The sequence below is a fragment of the Heterodontus francisci genome, chromosome 1 (assembly GCF_036365525.1).
Source record: "Heterodontus francisci isolate sHetFra1 chromosome 1, sHetFra1.hap1, whole genome shotgun sequence".
Lineage (NCBI taxonomy): Eukaryota > Metazoa > Chordata > Chondrichthyes > Heterodontiformes > Heterodontidae > Heterodontus > Heterodontus francisci.
Window position 1 is genome coordinate 188,874,567 of NC_090371.1, and position 18,314 is coordinate 188,892,880.

At 42.3% G+C, this 18,314-nt stretch overlaps 1 protein-coding gene across 10 annotated transcripts in view; it reads right to left on the reverse strand.

The window, feature by feature from the left end:
- Positions 1 to 3,364: 3,364 nt before the first annotated feature.
- ank2b (ankyrin 2b, neuronal) overlaps positions 3,365 to 18,314 on the reverse strand; it is an 802,067-nt gene continuing 787,117 nt past the window's right edge. For 9 of the 10 annotated variants that reach the window (XM_068039631.1, XM_068039677.1, XM_068039625.1 and 6 more), the window contains 3 exons: positions 14,064 to 14,243; positions 11,957 to 12,048; positions 3,365 to 5,058 (listed from right to left, as the gene is read on the reverse strand). In XM_068039631.1, coding sequence (XP_067895732.1) covers positions 4,875 to 5,058; positions 11,957 to 12,048; positions 14,064 to 14,243 — 456 coding nt within the window. In that variant the 3' untranslated portion in view covers positions 3,365 to 4,874. The remainder of the gene's footprint in view (positions 5,059 to 11,956; positions 12,049 to 14,063; positions 14,244 to 18,314) is intronic. The other variant, XM_068039695.1, reaches the window with a different exon arrangement.

The following is an 18,314-nucleotide window of genomic DNA, read 5'->3' on the forward strand; positions in this document are numbered from 1 at the left end:
CGGCCACAGATGTGACTCCAGGATGGTATGTTCCCTCCCTGGTCCCAGGGCAAGGATGTCACTGAGCGACTGCAGGGCATTCTGAGAGGGAGGGTGAACAGCCAATGGTCATGTTCCATATTGGCACCAATGATATTGGCAGAAAGTGGCTGATGTCCTGAAGGCAAAGTATAGGGAACTAGGAAAAGGCCTCAAAGGTCTCTGATTACTCCCAATGCCCTGTGCTCGTGAGTACAGAAATAGGAAGATAGAACTGATGAACACATGGCTGGAGAGATGGAGCAGGACGGAGGACTTTAGATTCCTGAGGCATTGCGACTGCTTTTGGGGGAGGTGGGACTGTAGTCGGATGGGATGCACCACTACAGGACTTGGACCAACATCTTTGCAGGGGGGTTTGCTACTGCTGTTGGTGAGGCTTTAAACTAGCCTGGCAGGGGGATGGGAACCTGATAGTCAATTCAGAAGGGAGAGATGAAAAGTTGGAAATAGAAGGCAGAAGATTAGCAAGGATGTTTGGAAGGCAGAGGAAACAAGGGCTAGAAAATAGACAGCAGTGCTAAATGGTATTTACTTCAATGCAAGAAGTCTAGGGAATAGGGCAGATGAGATGAGAGCACAGACTCATACATGGGACTATGATATTATAGCTACTACTGAGACATGGCTGAAATAAGAACAAAAATGGCAGCTCAACATTTGTGGTTACAGGATTTTTAGACAAAATAGAGGGGGAATAAAAAAGGGGAGGTTGCAATATTGATCAAAGAAACATTTATAGCTGTGAGGAGGCATGATATGGTAGAAGGATCATCAAATGAGCCCAAATGGGTTGAAGTGAAGAACAAAAAAGGGTAATCACATTACTGGGAGTGTATTATAGACCCCAAAAGTCAGAGGGAGATAGATGAGCAAATATGTAGGCATATCTCTGAGAAGCACAAAAACAATAGGGCGATAATAGTGAGGGATTTCAACTACCCTAAGATTAACTGGGATAGAATTAATGTGAAAGGCTCAGAGGGAGCAGAATTCTTAAAATGCTTTCAGGAGAATTTTTTCAGCCAGTACATAGCAAGCCCAACAAGAGAGGGGGTGGTTCTTAGTTTTAGGGGATGAAGCTGGACTGGTGGAAGGGGTATCAGTTGGGAAGCACTTTGGTAGAAGTGATCATAATTCAGTTAGACTTAGGGTAGTTATGGAGAAGGACAAAGATAGACCAGGAATAAAAGTTATTAATTGGGGAACAGCTGACTTCACTAAACTGCAGTATGATTTAGCTAAAGTGAACTGGAAACAGGAACTAGGAGGTAAATCAGTGCCAGGTCAGTGGGAGGCAATCAAGGAAGAGATAGTGAGGGTTCAAAGTAAGTATGTTCCCTTAAAGAAAAAGGGTGGAACTAACAAATCCAGAGCCCCCTGGATGTCAAGGTGCTTCGAGGAGAGGATAAAAAAAAAAAAGGAAAGCTTATGACAGATACTGAGGTTTCAATACTGCAGAAAACCTAGAGGAATATAAAAAGTGTAGAAGTGAAATTAAAAAGGAAATTAGGAAAACAAAGAGAGGGCAGGAAAAATATTGTCAAGCAAAAATCAAGGAAAACACAAAGATTTTTTATAAACACAATTTTTTTTATAAATACATAAAGAGCACGAGGATAACTAAAAAAAATGTAGCCTATTAGCGACCATAAAGGTAACCTGTGTGGGGAGGCGGAGGACGTTGGCATGGTTCTTAACGAAGGGATGATACAGACATTGCAAATAGGGAAGAGGAGTGTGAAATATTAGATGAAATTAACAGAGAGAAGTATTAAGGGGTTTAACACCTCTGAAAGTGGATAAATCCCCAGGCCCTGATTAAATGTATCCTAGGCTATTAAGGGAAGCAAGAGAAGAAATAGCCAAGGTTCCGCACATCATTTTCCAATCCTCTCTGGGCTACAGGTGTCGTGCCAGAGGACTGGGGGACTGCTAATGTTGTACCATTATTTAGAAAGGGGAAAATGGATGGACCTAGTAATTACATGCCAGTCAGCTGAACCTTGGTGATGGGAAAATCATTGGAAAAAATTCTGAGGGACAGGATAAATCTTCATTTAGAAAGATTCAGGTTAATCAAAGACAGTAAGCTTGGATTTGTTAAGGGAAGGTCATGTCTGACTAACATGATTTAATTTTTTGAGGAGGTAACAAGGATGGTCAATGAGGGTAGTGCATTCGTTATAGTCTATATGGAGTTTAGCAACGTTTTTGATAAGGTCCCACATGGCAGACTGGTCATGAAAATAAAAACCCATGGGATCCAAGGCAAAGTGGCAAGTTGGATCCAACACTGGCTCAGAGACAGGAAGCACAGGGTAATGATCAAAAGGTGTTTTTGTGCCTGGAAGGCTGTTTCCAGTGGGGTTCTGAAATGCTCAGTACTGGGTCCCTTGCTTTTTGTGGTATACCTTTTTTGAATCTATCAATGATTTGAATTTTAATGTAGGGTGTATGATTAAGAAGTTTGTAGATGACACAAAAATTGGCCGTGTGGTTGATAAGGAAGAAAAAAGTTGTAGATTGCAGAAAGATATCAATTACTGACTAGTCAGGTGGCTGGAACAGTGGCAAATGGAGTTCAATCCAGAGACGTGTGAGGTAATGCATTTGGGGAAGGCTAACAAGGCAAGGGAATACACAATAAATGGTAGGATACTGGGAAGCGTAGAGGAACAGAGGGGCCTTGGAGTGCATGTTCATAGATCCCTGACAGTGGCTGGATTGGTAGATAGGTGGTCAAGAAGGAATACGAGATACTTGCCTTTATTAGCCGAAGCATAGAATATAAGAGCTGGGAGGTTATGCTGGAACTGCAGTTCTGGTCACTCTACTATAAGTAAGATGTGATTGCACTAGAGAAGGTACAGAGGAGATTTATGTGGATGTTGCCTGGATGGAGAATTCTAGTTCTGAGAAATGATTGGATAGGCTAGGGTTGTTTTCTTTGGGGCAACCTAATTGAAGTGTATAAAACTGAGGGGTCTGGATAGAGTGGATAGGAAGGCCCTAATCCCCTTAGTTGAGGGATTCATAACCAGGGAGCATAGATTTAGGGTAAGAGGTAGAAAGTTTAGAGGGGAGTTGTGGGGAATTTTTTTCACCTAGACAATGGTGGGGATCTGGAACACACTGCCTGAAAGAAACCTCTACCAAAAACAAAGTACAAATCTCATTTTGATTTTGCTGTCAAAACCTGATTGGAAATCTTCAATGTTCCGGCAGCTGCAAGATCATCTAATAATTCAAGAGCATCTTATTGTTTGGGAGAAAAAATAATCACAGACTTTTTTACATGTAACACTTGTACATTTTATTTTAATTAAATCAGCCATTTTACACATTGCAGTTGCTATGTATTTGTTAGTGTTTTAAGTTTGCTTCCATTTATCTTTATTCTAATACATGCCCTCATAGATATCATATACAATATTTGTTATCACCATGGGAACAAGATGCTGATTCATCAACTTAAAATGCACTCCTTCTCACAGTTCTGAAGTTCTTTGATTACACAGCAAAAAAGTAAAAGGTATAAATCAAAATGTAATTACAGAGACATTATCTGTGCTGCAAGTAACACCACATGGCATGGCCAAAACAATTACACACTCTCTCTGTAGGTTCTTGTAGTCAGTTAGTGCAGGCCTTGACACTGACAAAACAGGACTGACATTCTGCCTGCACTGATTTGAGGAAGTAAATAAAAGATTTACGTATTTAACTTTCTGAGCACTGAGTGAATATTGTCCTCATATTAACAAGTTTTCTGTACCATAATAACTTAAAAAAATCTACAATAAAATCTTTTGAATACATTAAAGGGTGAACTGAACAATTAAAAATACTATATATTTACCATAATTGATTCCTTTTTTTGTTTCTCTTTTTTGTTGAGGCAGCGAGCTGAAACATTTCCCCAGTGCAAAGATGGTTAAACAACCCTATAGATGATTACAACAGCTATAGATACTACATGCACTTACAAAAAGAAGCCAGTCTTGTTACGTTATGCTGAAATAACCAAAGGATTCTGTCTTTTTTCTTGTAAAGTTCAACCCAATTCCAGTTATCTACAGTGCAGGTGCCAGTAGAAAGTACCAGGCCACAGATACAAGACTATGTGGTTTGATGGAAGCAGTGAAGAAAGTTGCAAATTTCTGAAACATGTATGGCAGCATGAATTACACGACCAAATGTAGCCTGCCACACACCCACTGTTTAATTTCATACTAACGCAATTAATGGAGAAATGTCTGATACGTTAATTACAGGTGCTAGCATATTTATTAAGCTTTGAGAAGTTTTGAGGGACTGTAAGATTCTGAAGTGCTCCCTACTAGGCCTGCACACTCACAATCTGTTACTGTGGCGACATTTAGTCAGACCCAATTCGGCAATGAAGAAAGGATCTTGTGTTTGGTGGTGATTGGTGTAGTCAAGGTAGGCATTATCTTAGTTTCACAAGCCAAAACACTTCTGCTATTTACATATTTGTGTCGTAAAGTCTTTCTGCAACAGAAAATGAGAAGAGGCCTGTGGATGAAGTATTTTCTGAATTTCAGAATAGTTGTTGCAGTTTGGAGGCAGCAACGTTAGCGTGTTCCTAATACAGCCATATGAGGAAGCTCTAGTGTTCAAACAGTATAAGTCATCCAAGATATGGATGCCATCTTTGGTCACAAATTTACTTACGGTAAAGAGAAAAGTCTAATTCAAATCTACCTTTCCGCACAGGTACTCCAGCATCTTCAGATGGAAATAATATACAATTTCTTCATGTGAGCAAACTGTGCAGTAGTGACAGAATAGATATGTGTGATTTGAGCTGTTTATTTTTCCTCCTGTTTCCAGTCCTCACTGCAAAAACGACCAAGAAGTTGTTGTAGGTCGTGTTTCAGATCATCTTTTTGTAGCGCTTCAGGCACGTCCTCCAGCCGTTCCTCGTATATATGCTTCCCCTCCTGATCCTTCACCACAGTCCTCTTCTGTGTGCTAGCTTTACTCATGGTCGCCCTGGGAAAGGGAGAAAACAAGACAGCAGATAGAAAACAGAGAAAGAGGAGAAATCCAGTAAAGGAGGAGAAAGGGAGGAGCCAGGAAAACGAAGTTTAGTATAACATTTATGCATATGATCAATGTTTTCAAACAGCCACTTTGCCAATTATTTGAAAAGTAGTTAATTCCAGGAATACTCCAGCCAAGAACTTTTCCAGTTGTTCAGTGAATTAGTGCAATATTTACCCTCATGCTTTAGCACTTAAAAAAGGAAAACCATTGATAGAAATTGGAAAGAACATCTGGCTTAAATGTCAACGTGTAGACTGGGTTCTTAAATTGTAAATACTTTTTTACTATTCCTGTTGCTTCTACTCTGCTGTGGAAACAGCATGCCTGTGAAAACAGAATCTGTTTCCAGTGTAAAAGAAATAACTAAGGCTTGCACATGTGTCTCTGCCACATTCTGAAGCTGCATGTCTGTGTTTCACTTAGCTATTAGGCACAGCGGAATGCAGTGTGCAGTCCTGACTGGGAGGCAGGTATTTAAATTCTGGAAATCAGGTATTCCCATAGATAGGAGTAAGTATACTAAAAGGAAAAATCCTTATCATTGGATGCATGTTCAGGTGCTGGCTCAATTTTTGTGAGGGGGAGTGAATTTTGCAGATGAATCTGCATCAAGAAAGTCAGTGTGAAGGAATGAAGGGGTAGAAATTGGTATGTGCTGCATCTGTTTTTCTGCTGTGAAATAGTCACAAAGCATACCAGCTTAGCAGTGGAAAAGACTGCATCCAAGCTGAACAGGCATTGTTCTCACTGCTAAATTCACATAGCTTGTTTTTTTTAAAATGTCCCTAACAGATATCTATAACATGCATTGGCCCCTTAACCGTGTACAACCCCATCAAGTTGGAGATCAGCAAGGCAGGTGTTGTGGCATGCCTGGTCACATAACGTGTCCAGATCAAAATCTACCCCAAACTATTTTCCAATTTTTGCACCCAGTTATAGCACCAATCACTCACTGGAACCTTACACCCAGCTGAGAGTTGGGTTCAATCTGATCTGTAGTGTGTATAAGAGATTTGAAATTACACTGTATGGAAATGAAGACTAGGGTGTATCCATACAGCATGGTTAGGCACAGAGTATATCGCATCAATGATGTGCTTTAATCCCAACCTTGGAAAAACATCCCTTACTTTATCAATGTATTCTGTTTCCACACCAGGAGCAGAATATTTGTTCGGGGGGAGGTGGGGGAGGGTGTTAAAAAGGCTAGATGGAGTGCTGGCCCCCTGGTCGGCCACCAGGAGGCTGCCTCCATTCATCGGCTGGAATTCGGCCTCAGTGAGGGGCCCTACTGTCGACTGGAAAATTCCAGTCAGTGTCTGCACAGTGGCCTTAATAATCCCAATAAGGGGCATAATTGGCTACTTGCTGCTTGTGGGCAGGTAATTATTCACCCCCACCCCCACAACCAGCCTCTTTGAAAATGGCCCAGAGACGGGAACATGCCGGCAAACTGGCCAGTGGTGGGAAATTGCGGGCCCGTCCGCCTCCGGTCCCACCTCCACAGCCATTTGAAAATTCAGCCCAGCTGTTATTGTAGCTTTATTGAGTGCAACTATCAATTCAGTGACATCTGTGTTCCACTATGGACAGCTCTGTGCTATGAATTAATGGCACTCAGAACTAGGCAGGAACCTTACAACCAGCAGAAAACTGGATTCACTCAGATCAATAGCAGGTATAAGAGATTTGAGATCACACGGTGTGAAAATGAGGTTTAGAATCTATCGATTTAATTAAAACAATCAACCAGCACACTGAAGAAGTCTGAATTAGTTAACACTAGCGATTGCATCTACAGCTACAAAATAATCTCACTCCTTTCACTAAAGAAAGTGGTGGAAGCAGAAACAAAGATGGAATATTTCAACTGACCATCTAAAAAAAGTGACATGATTGGTTCTTACCAAATTTTACTCCAAAAACTCAACTTTTTTTAAATTGAGTATTGAGCCTGTTGAATAAACCTTTCCCTGTGTGAGACTTGCTATTCATGAATGGTGGATTTCAAAGGGCCACAACACTAAAGGGATCAACTGATTAAATCATTTACTGAGCTTTGGGATAGAGTAACAATAAAGAGAAATGTTTAACATAGTAAGACATTCCACAGTGCTTCATGGCAGCATTATCAAATAAAATTTGACAACGTGCCACATAAGGAGATATCAGAATAGGTAACCAAAAATGTGGTCAAAGAGTCTGGTTTTTAAGGACTGTCTTAAAGGAAAATAGAAATGTAGAGGGGTGGATGGACTTAGGGAGGGAATTCCAGATCTTAGGGCCTAGGCAGCTGAAGGCACATCAGTTGCAATATTGTGTTCAGTTTTGGGCAATCTTTTATTTCATTCATTCACATGATGTGGGTATCGCTCATGAGGCCACTATTTTTTGCTGATCCCTAATTTACCTTGAGTAGATGGTGGTGACTTTTTTGTCATGGTTTTGATACAATTGAGTGGCTTGCTGGGCCATTCCAGAGGGCAATTTCAGAGTCAAACCCATTGGAGTGGTTCTAGAGTCACTTATAGGCTAGACTGAGAAAGGACAGCAGATTTCCATCCCTTTTTTTCACAACAATCCGGTAGTTTCATGGTCACAATTGCTGGTACTAGCTTTTTATTCCAGATTTTATTTAATGAATTAAATTTAAATTCCCCAGCTACTGTGGTGGAATTTGAACTCATGTCTGTGGATCATTAGTGCGGGCCTCTGGGTTATTCAACCAGTAACACAACCACTAACGCTACCGTACCCACTTTTAGGAAGGATAGACTTTCCTTGAGAAAGCCCATTGGTAGTTCACCAGGATCATACCTGGATTGAGGGGGTTAGCTGTGATGAGAGACAAGGTAAACTTAGGTTATATTACCTGGAGATGAGGAACTTAAAGGGTGATCGGATTGAGATGTTTAAATTAATGAAGGAAAATGATGGGGAATCCTCCAGGAGATTCCCCATCATTTTCCTTCATTAATTGTATCCTGTAGTAGAGGATTCCAAAACAATTTGTTAAAATGCAAAATCCGCTGGTTAAAATAAAACTTCTTCGTAACAAAGGGTTGTGAGAATGTGGCATTGTCTCAGAAGGGCATGAATGTAAAATAAATTAAGGGGTTAAAAAGGTAGATCGGTACTACTTGAGAAGTTAGCAGCCATTGAATTTCACCCCATTATAAGTCACTGTCTTCAGGAAAGGAATGGAGAATATTGGACAAATGCCAACCCACTCCCCAAAAAAACAAAGAAAATATACCGTGGAGATTTTGAGGTCCCCCTGACTGTTGATGTAAATAGCAGACATGGTAAATCCCATTTTTGCATTCATACAGAAGAAGAAAGAGTTATGAGCTTGTAGTAAGGAAGTAGCCTATTGCTCTACATGTATGCTTATTACATAATGCTGCATATCAGTTTTCATTCTGACTGAATATTATTTATTGCAGTGTAAGACTGCAATTATTATTTGGTAATGTATCCTAATTACTCATTTAAAATTCACAGAACCGTTACAGTGCAGAAGGAGGCCATTTGGCCCATCGTGTCCGCACTGGCTCTCCGAAAGAGCAATTCCCTCAGTTCCATTCCCCTGCCTTCTCCCCATAATCCTGCACATTCTTTCTTTTCATATAACTGTCTAATTCCCTTTTGAATGCTTCAATTGAACCTGCCTCCACCACATTCTCAGGCAGCACATTCCAGACCCGAACCACTTGCTGCGTGAAATAGTTTTTCCTCGTGTCACTTTTGCTTCTCTTACCAAATACTTTAAATCTGTGCCCTCTCATTCTCGATCCTAGCACGAGTGGGAACAGTTTCTCTCTATCTACTCTGTCCAGACCCCTCATGATTTTGAATATCTCTACCAAATCACCTCTCAGCCTTCTCTTCTCCAAGGAAAACAGTCCTAACTTCTCCAATCTATCTTCATAACTGAAATTCTGCATCCCTGGATTCATTCTCGTGAATCTTTTCCGTACTCTCTCCAATGCCCTCACATTCTTCTAAAGTGCAGCACCCAGAACTGGACACAATACTCCAACTGAGGCCGAACTAGGATCTTATACAAGTTCAACATAACTTCCTTGCTCTTGTACTCTATGATCTTATTAATAAAGCCCAGGATACTGCATGCTTTATTAACAGCTCTCTCAACCTGTCCTCCACCTTCAATGACTTATGCACATATGCACCCAGGTCCCTCTGCTCCTCCACCCCCTTTAGAATTGTACCCTTTATTCTCTATTGTCTCTCCATGTTCTTCCTACCAAAATGAGTCACTTCACATTTCTCTGCATTGGAGCTTCATCTGCCACCTGTCTGCCCATTCGACCAACTTGTCTACGTCCTTTTAAAGTGCAACACTATCCTCCTCACAGTTCACAATGCTGCCATGTTTCATCTCATCAGCAAACTTTGAAATTGTGCCCTGTATGCCAAGGTCTAGGTCATTAATATATATCAGGAAAAGCAAGGGTCCCAACATTGATCCCTGGGGAACTCCACTACAAACCTCCCTCCAGCCCAAAAAACATCCATTAACCACTACCCTTTGTTTCCTGTCACTTAGCCAATTCTTTATCCATATAATAAAAGCAAAATACTGCAGATGCTGGAAATCTGAAATAAAAACAAGAAACGCTGGAAATACTCAGCAGTTCTGGCAGCATCTGTGGAAAGAGAAGCACACTTAACGTTTCAGGTCAGTGACCCTTCTTCAGAACTGGCAGATATAAGAAATGTAAAAGATTTTAAGCAAGTAAAGCGGGGGTGGGGCAAGATAACAAAAGGGAAGGTGTTAATAGGACAAGGTCACAGAATAGCTGATTTAAAGGTCATGGAGCAAAGGCAAACAATATGTTAATGGTGTGCTGAAAGACAAAGCATTAGTACAGATAGGGTGTTAATGGACTGAAAACTGAACAGCCATAAGCACAAACATGAAAAAAACAAACACAGTGGGTAGGCACAATAGAAACAAACTGAACAAACTAAAATAAAATAAGCACAAAAAAGAAAAAAAAGAAAAAAATAACTAAAAATAAAAGGAAAATGGGGGCCTGTCATGCTCTGAAATTATTGACTTCAATGTTCAATCCGGCAGGCTGTAGCTGTTCCTCGAGCTTGCGTGGATGTTCACTGGAACACTGCAGCAATCCCAGGACAGAGATGTGAGAATGAGAGCAGGGGGGAGTGTTGAAATGGCCAACAACCGGAAGCTCGGGATCATGTTTTCGGACTGAGTGGAGGTGTTCCGCAAAGCGGTCACCCAGTCTGCATTTGGTCTCCCCAATGTAGAGGAGACCACATTGTGAGCAGTGAATACAGTATACTACATTGAAAGAAGTACAAGTAAATCGCTGCTTCACCTGAAAGGAGTGTTTGGAACCTTGGATAGTGAGGAGAGAGGAGGTAAATGGGCAGGTATTACACCTCCTGTGAATGCAGGGAAAGGTGCCGTGGGAAGGGGACGAGGTGATGGGGGTAATGGAGGAGTGGGCAAGGGTGTCGCGGAGGGAACGATCCCTTCGGAATGCTGACAGGGAAAGGGAGGGGAAGATGCGTTTGGTAGTGGCATCACACTGGAGGTGGATATGGAGGCTGATGGGGTGCAAAGTGAGGACAAGGGGAACCCTGTCGCGGTTCTGGGAGGGAGGGGAAGGGGTGAGGGTAGAGGTGCGGGAAATGGGCCGGACATGATTGAGGGCCCTTTCAACCACAGTGGGGGGGAATCCTCAGTTGAGGAAAAAGGAAAACATATCAGAAGCGCTGTCATGGAAGGTAGCATCATCAGAGCAGATGCTTCGGAGACGGAGAAACTGGGAGAATGGAATGGAGTCTGGACAGGAATTCTTTATCCGTGTTGCTCCCGTCCCTTATATTCCATGAGCTACAAGTTTTGCACACAAGTCTGTTGTGTGGCACTGTATCAAATACCTTTTGAAAGTCCATGTACACCACATCAACAGCATTGCCCTCATCAACCCTCTCTGTTACCTCCTCAAAAAACTCCAGAAAGTTAGTGAAACATGATTTTCCCTTAAGAAATACATGCTGACTTTCCTTAATTAACTCGCATTTTTCCATGTGACTATTGATATTGTCCCGAATTATTTTTTTCTAGAAATTTTCCCACCACCGAAGATAAACTGACTGGTCTGTAGTTGCTGGGCTTATCCTTACAACCTTTTTTGAACAAGGGTGTAAGGTTTGCAATTCTCCAGTCCTCTGGCACAATTATTTATTTTGTTTTCCACATTTGGGATGTGGACCTTCCATGGTTCCCTACAAAGCTTAGAACCTGGGCAGAAGGAAAACAGTACAAATACATAAAACAGCCACACATATTGCTGCACTAACAATCTGTATAAACCTCTCAAAGAATAAGAAACAAAATTATTTACAACAAAGAGTTGTTTTCTAAACTGCTTGATTAAATGGCTTCTCAATGTACTTTTTAAACTAAACACATAAAATGAGTCTTACTGCAATAGTTTTATCTTATTTTGTGTCTTTTTTTCCTGCCAGAAACTATTGCAGCCAATACCAACTGCTACCACGCTTCATAGACGTTTATAGCTTGGAGCTGCTGTAAAATCACTTCAGAACAACAAAACAACTTCAACACACACCAGCAGGCTTCAGATAACTACATGCAATTCCTCTAGATTAATTGTTAGCATAAACTGATCACATTGTGTTAAATGACACCACTGTTAATACTTTCCAAACACTACCCGTTCACTAGTGGTAAGAGGTGCAGGCAAACCTCCACCATGCTTTAGCTGGTTAGTAATACTACCTACAGAAAAAAACAAAAACACTACAGGGTAACCCAAACCTTTTAACAACTGATCCATCCTCTTTTACAATCTCTCTTTGAGCTACATTTGGGATGTGGACCTTTCCATGGTTCCCTGCAAAGCTTAGAGCCTGGGCAGAAGGAAAACAATACAAATACATCAAACAGCTACACATATTGCTGCACTAACAATCTGTATAAACCTCTCAAAGAATAAGAAACAAAATAAAATGCCACAATGGTCATGCAGTTCCTGAGAAAGGAAAACTTACTGCAACTTCTGTGTCAAAATGACCCAGAAAAGTTCTCGGACTGCATGAGGTGCCTTATTGCTGCTCACTTAATCATTCACTTCATCATTCTCAGGGCTACTCTAAGAAGAATCTTATTACTCCAATATTTAAAACTCAGAATTAAATTTTTATTTGAAAAACATCAGTTTTCAAGGTACAATGAGGTTTACGTGCTGTCATATTGGGGAAATTTTTACTTGCCAATGTACTGAGAGTGTGGGGGTTCAGCAGCACAGGGGAAACCCAGAAGTCTAGATTTCCCCGCACGCTATGTAGTCTTAACTCCACAAGTTCCCAAAGGGGGATCCTCCACTGATCTCGAAGTGGTTGCAATCCCCATCCTGGAAAGGAGGGGATCTAATCTGGGAGATAGGGGTGAGGTGGAGTTTGTATGGCGAGGAGGTTCTGATGCTGGTGGAGCTTGCGGGTGGTGGGGGGTGGGGAGGTGCAGGAGGAAACACTCCTGCTCTTCCTGACCCACAAGGAATGCTGTGAAGGCACTTAGCTTCTCCACAAGGATCTCCTCACCTCATTGCAGGTGCCAGGTTTCCCACCCAGGAAACCCAGTCAACCACAGATAAATCTGCAAAGCAGGTTAAATGCAAGGCCTCCAGCCTCATTAACCAATTTAAATGCCGTCTCAACTCGCCTGAGCAGGCTGGCTGCCCGCCTCTTGTTCTGCCTCAGTAAAACCTGGAAGTCAATGCGTTTGAGCTGGTTTATTCACACATTTGGAATTTTTGCCATTGAACCACCCCAGTCACACCCAATCCTACCAGTTCACCCATCTTAAAATTCCTTCCATTGTATCAGGCTTGTAAATCAGGAAACATCCAGCAGACGATGCTGTACATCATATGAAATGATTCAGGATGAAGCCTGAATCCAGTACTTTCACTTGTTCCAGCATTCTGCATTCATCGTCTTTTTAAGCCATTTCCAGGATGTCATCAGTATTAACATTGCACATGACAAATGAAATCTGAATCTGTAACTGCATTGCCACTGAACAATCAATACAATGAACCCTGATATGTTCCTGGTACACATTTCTGGAAATACTCTGGTACACATTACAAAATACACTCAGCAGTTGCCCTTGCACTGAATTTGTTTTCAAGGGAGCTAAATCAATGTCTGTTATGAGTTATGTACATCAATTTTTTTAAGCAACTTGTATGTCAGCGGCCATTTTAGTGCATCAGAGTACTGTCCCATTAATTGTAGTATACATTGTTGACACATATAAGAGTACAAATTATGATTAAGTGTTTGGGAGCTGAGAGTAGGGCATAGTGTTGTAGCTTACTCTGCAGATCACATTCACCTGCTACTGACCCTGTCCTGCTCTCCTGCTAATTACAGCCTGTCCAACAACACTCACCTCTCTAAGGTTCTCAATGTTCTGTTCTCTTCAGTTGCTATTCCAGTCTCGCCCTCCCTGTCGGTGCACAGCAGTGGCAGCACATGGAATAGTCAATTGCATTAAAATCAGATTTCCTGCTCTCTGGGGAACCATGATGGCAGGGTTTGATGGATGGATCATAGGTTTTTAATCAGAGTTTTTAAAAGCAGAGGAGGCTACTTAACATACAACAGAAGTAGGCTACATGTAGTCACCTCGTACATGAGTACATATGGTAGAAGGGCATTTATTAACAGTTAAGATTCCCCATAAGAGGGAGGAATCAGAGAATCAGTCAATATGGGTTACTCTAACAAACTTCCGAATGGGTAACTTATTTGTCTGCCTGGATATTTTACAGAATTTTTATTCTGAATTATAGTTTGTGGAAAAGCAAAAAGGTTACGTTAACTGAAAAGACACTGGTAAGGATTTGAAAGTATCATACCATATTAAAATCATCTTTGGCTGTTGGAAGGTCAGAAGCTAACTTGGGGTCTCCAAGGTGTTTCTCCATTCTGTCTCCGTGGACAACAGTTGTCTTGATGACCTTACTGACTCTGCGACCCTCAACTTGCTCTGACTGGAATTCAGAGCCAGAGGCCACTTGTGGTTCTGAAAATGTCATCTGTGGGCAGATACAGAGGATTTTAAGTATTCTATACATCTATAAACAAAACAACATTTATGGTAAAGACCAGTGGATCACAAATAGTATGAAAGCAGAAAATGCTGGAAATATACAACATGCCAGTCGGTAAAGAGGTTATTATGAACCCTATTTTGATGGAGGACAGGAGCAGGGACAGTGCACTCAAGCACCAAACTGGGAGGCAAACTGAGATGTTTGGGGATACAGAAGCTGAGCTGTTAATCACCATAAATGTTCCCACCTACCTGCCCAAACCTTACCAGATCCACTGCCTCGCCGGTGGGCGGGTGCAGCAATTCAGCAGTAGGAACCCACAGCTGTGAACTCAAGTAAGTGGTGAGGGGGGGGGGCTCTGGATGTAATCATGGTGACCGGGGGGGGCCCAAGGCCCAAAGTGGATTGCTTATATGAAAGGTGCTAAGGTGTAAATATGTTGAATCAAGCCTGTTCCTATAAACTTCTGTGCAACTATCCCTTGCGGAAAAGTATACTAAATAGGCACATTGTGAGGTCAATTAGAAGCTCATTGCTGTTGCCCGGAAAAGTTTCTCTCTGTTCACAATTGCTCTCCTCGTATAGCTTTGCCTCCTTCCCTTGAAGAAAGGTCATCAAGCCCGGAAAGAAGCAGGAAACAACTGACTCTTTTTAAAAACTTTATTTGAAATTGTTCAATTGTGATTTGTTGCTGTAATATGCTTATGATATGTGAGGTAATTGGATGCAAGTATGGCACTTTCAAGTGCAACATTATGAGATGCAACAGACAAATGTTCAACGCTTTGACACGTGTATTAGCAAATCTGCTGCAGTGCAGCTTACTGTAAAACAAAGGATGCACTATAAGGGCAGCAATGTTATAACATTTAAATTGCAAGGTATTATCCTTCTGCTAAAGTGCAGATTTGTGTCCTGTTGAAGCTACAAAGTCTAACTGGTGTTAAGAAAAAAGAAGATACGTTCACAGAGCTGAATTAAGAGATTGAAGACATTCTGCCACTGATACTTTGTGTACCTGGAGAGCCCCTTCATTTAAACCTTTTTGGAGTGTGACACAGAAAATCTGAATGTGGATGTGACTGACAGAAAATGTGAATAGATGTATAATTTCTATACTATATAGATTAAAAGTGTTGCTTAAAAGCATGCACTAGCACACATTTCCTCTACCACTTTTGTGTATCACTTCCTGAAATCCTTCTCTGTAACATTTCACAGTAACACTTAGTCAAAGTTATTCTAATTTCCCACAAATTAATTTTAATCTAGGCAAGTTTCTTGGCTTACCTCTGATTGGATCTTTCTTGCCACATCACTAACTCCTATAGCTGGTTCCTTGGCGCCAACTCCCAGACTGGAATGGCATCAAAGTCAGCGACAATGCAGCTCTGCTGTTGTTGATGCATCATGAGAGATGCACCCTGAGCATCAGTAAATCATGCAGTATTTGGCAAAGTCGGACCACTGATAAGCAGGTGTACTTTGCACCTGTGTAGCCCATGGATTGCATTATCTTCCCCCATTCCCACAAGTAACCTGTTATCTTTCAGAAGCATCTGGAGTTTAGCAGGTATGTCCTAGTTCTGGTCTTGTCATTCCCTGACAATATTACCAATTCTCTTTTATTTATCTTTTTCTTGCCAAATTTCTGCATCTCCTTTGCTCAAGACATAATTTCCTCACTTTGGTACAGTTCCAGAGGTTGCAATTACTCTCCAGTAACTTTTCCAAGTAACCATTATTTGAGCGAATCAATGAATATCACCTTGGATCTAATGTCAAGCATTTTGTGTACAGTGCAGTGTGGCATTAGCTGCTGTCTTTGTGTCATAGTACAAATAGAGTTAAAAACAAGCCTTACTTGGAAAAAATGGTCCAAAATACAAATATTCGAGAATAGACATTGGCCTGGAAATTCTACGGGGGAGGTGTTCCAGGTCTCCCACCATTACTTTGGCGGAGGATATAGTGGAACCCCCAAAGAAGTGACAGTATTGCTAGCTTCCAGCTATTTATGAGATTTCTCTGGGGTTGTGCCAATCTTCAGCCAAAGTTAGAGAGCAAGAGAGACAGCAAAAGAGAGCAGCTGAACTTCCACATATCTTGGAATTTCCGAGCCATTGGGAAGGATTTTCCCATGGCTTCAGGACCCCAAGGTTGGGACCAAATGCAGGTCTAGGTTCCGCACTTTCCAGGAGCCAGACCGGGACAGACATTTTCCTGGATGTGGCCTTCTATTTTGCCACCTCTGAGCTCACCATCTGATTAAGAATGGCAAGTGTGCTCCTGATGCTGCTGGCCCAGTCACAGGTCGGCAGCTTGAGAGCCTTAGCAGCTCCACTGAGAAAGGTGGGTACTCCTGAGGCAGGTAGGAGATGAGGGCACCTCAAAATGGAGCTGCCCTCGGAGGGATGAAAATAATTTAAAACTTTTTTAGAGGCCCAAGCAGGCAGGCTCCTCCGATCAGAGGGGGAATCCCCTCCAGTGGCAGGATTTGGGCCGCAGGTGCAGTCTTTGCTGCTGGCAGCTCCCGCTTTGGGGGATGGAGCCTCCAGCTCCCATGAGCCCCCGGACTGCCACCTCCATGAATGTGGCAGGCTCTGCACGCCAGTGTGGGAATGGTCCACTCCGCCGCTGGCAAAATGCCAGCGTGCGCTCTAAATGGCCCCTAACTGGGGACTTAAATATGCAGATTGCCTGCCCGACACCTTGCAGTGGGCTGCCGATCCACATGCTGGCCTGCCCCCTGGATACATCCTCGTTGGTGGGAATGCATCGGGGAGCAATTCTGATGCGGCTTCCTGCTATTTTCCTGGTCCCCTGCCTCCATTCCCACCACGCAAGGGCTGAGAAACGTCTGCCCTTTGTGTCTGATCATTTACCTGAGCTATGTAATTCAAAAAGATCATTGTGTGGATTTTGCTTGATTTATCTATTTGCTGTTTAATAAATCTGTTTGGCAACCTGAGCCATCATCTACTTAAATATTTATGGGCTGCATTTTACATGTCCATCGCCAATGGTCTGCCCATGCGGACTGCACATCGCGGAGCCACCATGATATTAAACACGGCGGCTCATTTAAATGGCCAGGGCGGACCGACCCCTTGATGACGCGAAGGGGGCGGGCGTTCAGTCCCTAGCAATGGCGGCAGCAGCCTTTACACAGGCTTTGACGCCATTTTTAAAGGGCTTTGAGCCCTTCCATTTACTTTTAATATTTAAAGATATAATGAATTGAAATTGTTTTTAAAAAAGTTAAATAGATGTTTCTAGCCCCTCTCCCACCCGTCCAATAACCATAGAATTCATTCCTTTCCCTCTCCCCCCACCAAAATACTTTCCTTGTGCATCTGACCCTTCCCCCTCCCGTCCAAAGTTCATAAACTTTTAACTTCACCCCTTCCCACTATCCCCTAAACCAATCAGATTAATTTGACCCCACTCCACCACCTCTTGCACTGAAAACTTACCTGCTCCCTTCTCCCCACCAGTGTTCTGCCTTGGATCCCTGGATGGGGATCCATCGGCGCAGGAGTGCCAGACACCCGCACCAATATTGCACTTGGACAGACGTTGGGGGTCAGTAGGTAATCAATTCATTTATTGTAATAAATTAACTTATTTAAATTTGGTTCTCATTGCTGAGCGGCGGGGAAGGCTGCCATGAGGCCTCGCTGCCACCGGCAATATTGCGCCAGGGGTCGAGGCCCGTGGTAGTCCTCTCCTGGAGGCATTTTCCAGCCCCCCTGCCACAATCCCCGACATTGGGGGGGGTCTGTAAAATTCACCCCTATTTTATTGCACTTCTCAACAAAGTTGAGAAAAATCACCAGAGGGTAAGAGATAGAACCAGAAAACCAAAATACTGAGACTAGCACTTTCTGTTCAACATTAAGGCTGACTACAAATTAACTAGATATTGAGCAGATAAATGAACATACTGGATGATAGGGAGCAGGGGCTCATCTGCGGGAATGAACTGAGATATTGAAGCAGAGAAAAACAACCAAACTTGATCCTGTTGTGAATCAGTATCCACAAATGCAT